General features: G+C 40.8%; 1 protein-coding gene across 1 annotated transcript in view; it reads right to left on the bottom strand.

Moving 5' to 3' along the window:
* The window catches only part of LOC103143243 (gamma-glutamyl hydrolase), a 7,772-nt gene extending 4,214 nt beyond the window's left edge, over nt 1–3,558 (bottom strand). Inside the window, exons 1-4 of the mRNA XM_007559704.2 lie at nt 3,325–3,558; nt 3,103–3,225; nt 830–944; nt 34–84 (exon numbers count right to left, since the gene is read on the bottom strand). Of these exons, the coding sequence (XP_007559766.1) occupies nt 34–84; nt 830–944; nt 3,103–3,214 (278 nt within the window). The 5' untranslated portion in view covers nt 3,215–3,225; nt 3,325–3,558. The remainder of the gene's footprint in view (nt 1–33; nt 85–829; nt 945–3,102; nt 3,226–3,324) is intronic.
* Nucleotides 3,559–4,483: the final 925 nt, after the last annotated feature.

Genomic DNA, 4,483 nt, shown 5'->3' with positions numbered 1-4,483 from the left:
ATATATAGTAAGGGCATATGGAAGAATACTCACCCATTTATTGAGTTGAATATCTTGATATATTCTTCTTCTGTGCGATTGATCCTGCAGAACAAAAAAATACATATACAGACAGATAAAATCACTAAGAAGTTTGTTTTTTATTTATTTTGTACTATGAGCAAAAAAAACAAACTAATCACACTGAAATACTAAAAACTGGAAAAGTATTTGTGAATCTTTGCTGTGGTCAGCAAATTCTCCAATTTATACAGACATCAAAATCCACCAGAGGAACCAGGACCGAAGACTCTGCTGGTCAGACATGAACTGCTGAAGTGAATAGTGAAAACTTAATGCTCTTCAGTTTATTTTCCAGCAGGACTCCTATAAAAGGAGTGAATAATAATTTTTAAACTTTTAAAGTTACATCTTAGCACTATGTTCTTTGACAAATGACCCAGAGTATCTTGTTGTGTTTGATTTGAAGTGATGGAGCACAGCAGTTGCCCTCCTGCTGTGACTCAGAGTGAAGGAGTCACAGTCCTGCATCAGAAAACCGCTGTGCTAAAACTTTAAAAAGAAACCATTCATTGCTTCTACACGTAGTCTGATTCATCAGCAAATAGTTGACAACAGCATTTCTTCAAAACCGTCCATGCTCTTAAGGTTACCATGGTAATCATGACTGGTGGTAAGTCAACCAGTATGTACAGGTAAGTGGAGTTTTTAACAGAGCAAGATGGAGTCAGTGCACATAATAAAGTCTGCAGTAACAGTGGTTGATGAAGACTTGACAGCAACCAGATAAATGTAATAAAATAAAATACAGAGGAATGTGATGCTGTACCTGATTGGTGCGACCCTGGCTCCAGCACTCTCCAGGAATTTGACGTAGGAGGCAGCGATGTAAGAAGACCCTCGAGCAAACTGGTCATCAGACAGATTTTCTTGCGCTAACACACCTAATGTCAGAAGATGACAGAGAATTACTGATATTTCACAAGTCAGAAAAGTGTTTATATCTATTGCATCATGATTGCATTAGACAAACACAACACAACTGTGTGACATTAAGAGATGAGTTACTGGAACACAAAGGTGTGTTCCAGTAACATTGTGCCTTTATAAAGTCTACAAAGTTTGCTGTTCAACTAAAACCCAAACTAAGCAAATTACTTAAAATATCTGTAAAATATATATATTTTTCCCTTTTATATGTCATATTTAGTGAGTTTCTTAACATGTAGACCTTTAATGAAACTTTGGTCTAATCTAGTTCATCTTCATTTCAGTTCTATTTCAACACTTCAATTTTGTTCAGGTTTTTTGTGAAATGCATCTTTGTTCACTCATTATATATTAAAACTAAGCTCTAAGAACAAAACTATCATCCACAACTCTATGTATTTTCATTTATCTGTTGAGCGTATGATTTGGAGGGCGGTGTTATGTAACACACCAACCAAAAAGCATGCGGTGTCCTAACCCCCTCAGCTGTTCAACGTGACGTAATGAGAGCTGCAGACGACTCCAGAGGATTGGTACCAACAGCAGCTCTTAACTGAACACTTGGCAAACAGCGACTGGTCAGCCATGAGGCTCACATCCAGTGATGGATATTTATTGGATCTTTTGTCTTGTCCCCCCTCTCTTTTCTCTCCCCTGTCATACACTGACATGTTCAGCTGCAGAAGTGAAAAAGGACACACTGATTAAAACACTTTTAATAAGATTACTTTGAAGGAGGAAGGAGGTCTAACTCATCTTCTTGTTTTCCTGTCTGCTTGTCCCTTTCTGCAGTGAGTCCTCTGTCTCCATCTAACCTTTTCGTTCACAGCTTCACACCAGCTGCCTTCATTTCCTCTTTCACTCCATCCATAAATCTCCTCTTTGGTTTTCCTCTAAGTCTCTGACCTGGCAGTTTCTTCCTTAAAATCCTTTTACCAATGGACTCACTATCCGTCCCCTAACATGTCCAGCCCATCTCACTCTGGCTTCTCTGGCTTTATCTCCAACACATGAGCTGTTCCTCTGATGCATTCATACTGGATCTCATCCCTGCTTGTCACTCCCAAAGAAAACCTCAACATCTTCCTCTGTGCTGCCTCCAGCTCTGCCTGCTGTCTCCTCATCATTACCACAGTCTCCAAACCAAACAGCATCACTGATCTCAACAATGTCTTGCACACCTTTCCTTTGATTCTCGTTGATATGCTTTGGTCACATCTGACACTTTTCTCTTCTGTCACTCCTACAGCACACCTTACCACAGTCTTACGGCTCCCATCCATCTCCTGCACTTCTGTGCTACTCCAGACGTCCTCATACAGTACAGAACCATACCCTGCCATAATCTTTCTCTAGATCTATAAAAACATGACATTCTCTATACTTCTCTATTAACATTCTCAATGCAGCAGCTGCACATGGCATGAAACCAAACTGCTGTTCACTTCTGGCCTCAGTCAACAAGTCTAACAAGTCTAGTCATCTAACAGACATGAAAAGACACAGAAAGCAGTCCACAGCATGACTTGCAGAAATATGACACTTCTACAGTTTGTCTTTCTGTGAGTGATGCTCACACACCTCTAACCACAATGACTGGATGTTTTACTCAACTCTGCAAAGTCTTTCTGCACCTCTCTGACCAAAGATGCCTTCCTTAACCCTGAAGCTTTGTGATGAAATAAGTCATATTTTTAATTAACCCTGACCATAAGAAAAACAGACAAGCTCCAAAGGTTGTTACTTGAGCTTATAAGAGCTTCTGCAAAAGAGAGACTTTCTAAAGTTTCAGTTTCAGTATTTACCTTACATTTTAAGATTTTGTCTAAAATGTTACTCTTGAATGTGTTTGTTGCTAATCAAACTTGAGTTGGTTCATTCAGGAAGTACTACTGATAAAATGCAGAATTATTATACTATCATGTTTTTTCTCCTTTTTTAAAGCTCACCAGTACTCCAGCCACACACGGGGTTTGCACAGTCTCCATTGCTCCCCCACACTCAGACACCTTTTTCTCGAACATTCCCGAAATATTACATAAGAGCAACGATAATCCGATGAGAACCCTGCAGGCGCTTTTTGGAGGACAATAAATGACGCTCATGTTTTACCGATGATGGGTCGGTCATTGTGCTGCTGGCTCCTGGCCGCGGCGCAGAGGAGCGGCCCGCAGAGCAGAAAGGCGGTCAGCACCGAGAACCCCGCTGCAGCTGGCCCACGCATGGCTCCAAAGTCTGCAAAAAAAAAAAAAAAAAAAAAAAAACGGATATGAAGGAAGGACGCTGAGCTCACAGACTGACGGAGGCAGGAATAATTACGGTATTTAGAAATACCTAAGCCCGGATGAAATGCAGAGATGCTTCGTCCTGGTGATGATGCTGATGCGGACTGACCGAGAGCTGGGTCTGACTGCTGCCGCTGTCCGTACCTCTGTCAGCGTCACCGCATCACGTGAGGCGCCGAACAGCGTCCTGCCTGCACAGGTAGACTCAACGGGCGTGTCCGAAACGTATGGCGTGAAGAACAGAGGATGTGTTCATACAGAAACACATGTCAGCCTATCAGCAGAGAACTGGAGAGAGCAGTTAGAAACCGCCTACCTCTGAGGCAACTTCCTCTGGAAGAAGGTAAAAGTCATCTTGAGCCATGCTGTAGCGGTTGGTTGTGTGAAACTGGATCTTACTTAAATAATGATCAAACGTTTTGCTTTGATCATTACACAAATCTTGTACACCGCTGTGAGAAAGTATTGCTCCACTTTCTCCAGTTTTTACTATTTTCTGTCACTCCAAGACATCATCAAACCTATTTTATATCAGAAAAAAATGTGGGAAAACGTTTTTTTTCTTTTCATTTGCTAAATTTTGATCTGAATCTACATAACCTACCTCTTTTTGGTTCAGTTTTACAACCCACATCCAGACCTGATGATTGCCAGAATCAAACAGAACCTGTCTGGTAGAGTGGATCATCTCAAAAAGCAGTTCATCATCTGCTTGGATTTGAAATAAACCCAACAACAGAGAAACAATGGAAGTGAAAGAGAAAACACAGAACAACGAGGAACAATCTAAGGAGTCGGTGCCTTTTGGAAGATAATGCTCAGTGTTTTATTACCCTTCACTTCACCCAAGTGTCCAAGAGGATCTTAAAAAAGTCCAACAATTGGGGCAGATCTTGTTTAGATCACATATATTATGCACTGCAAAACTTTGTCAGTCTGATTCCCCCAACATATTACCATCAGATAGACAGACAGATAGACAGAGTCAGTTCTTAATGCTTCCTCTTTCATCCCTTCACTCACAGCACAATTCAAATGCAGCTATTGCAAAAATATTTACAAGCGCCTCAAACATGTACTTCTTTAATTCTTTCTTATCGGAGCCCTGCAGCTGTGAGCAGGAATCTACCCAAGTAATTGTTGGCCAACTTCTTGGTGCATTTCATTACTCTTCAAGTATACTTCTGCATTTTCATTTTCTGTTGCTT

The sequence above is a fragment of the Poecilia formosa genome, unplaced genomic scaffold (genome assembly GCF_000485575.1).
Source record: "Poecilia formosa unplaced genomic scaffold, Poecilia_formosa-5.1.2 Scaffold106, whole genome shotgun sequence".
Classification (NCBI taxonomy): domain Eukaryota; kingdom Metazoa; phylum Chordata; class Actinopteri; order Cyprinodontiformes; family Poeciliidae; genus Poecilia; species Poecilia formosa.
This window is presented reverse-complemented; position numbering and strand designations above follow the sequence as displayed.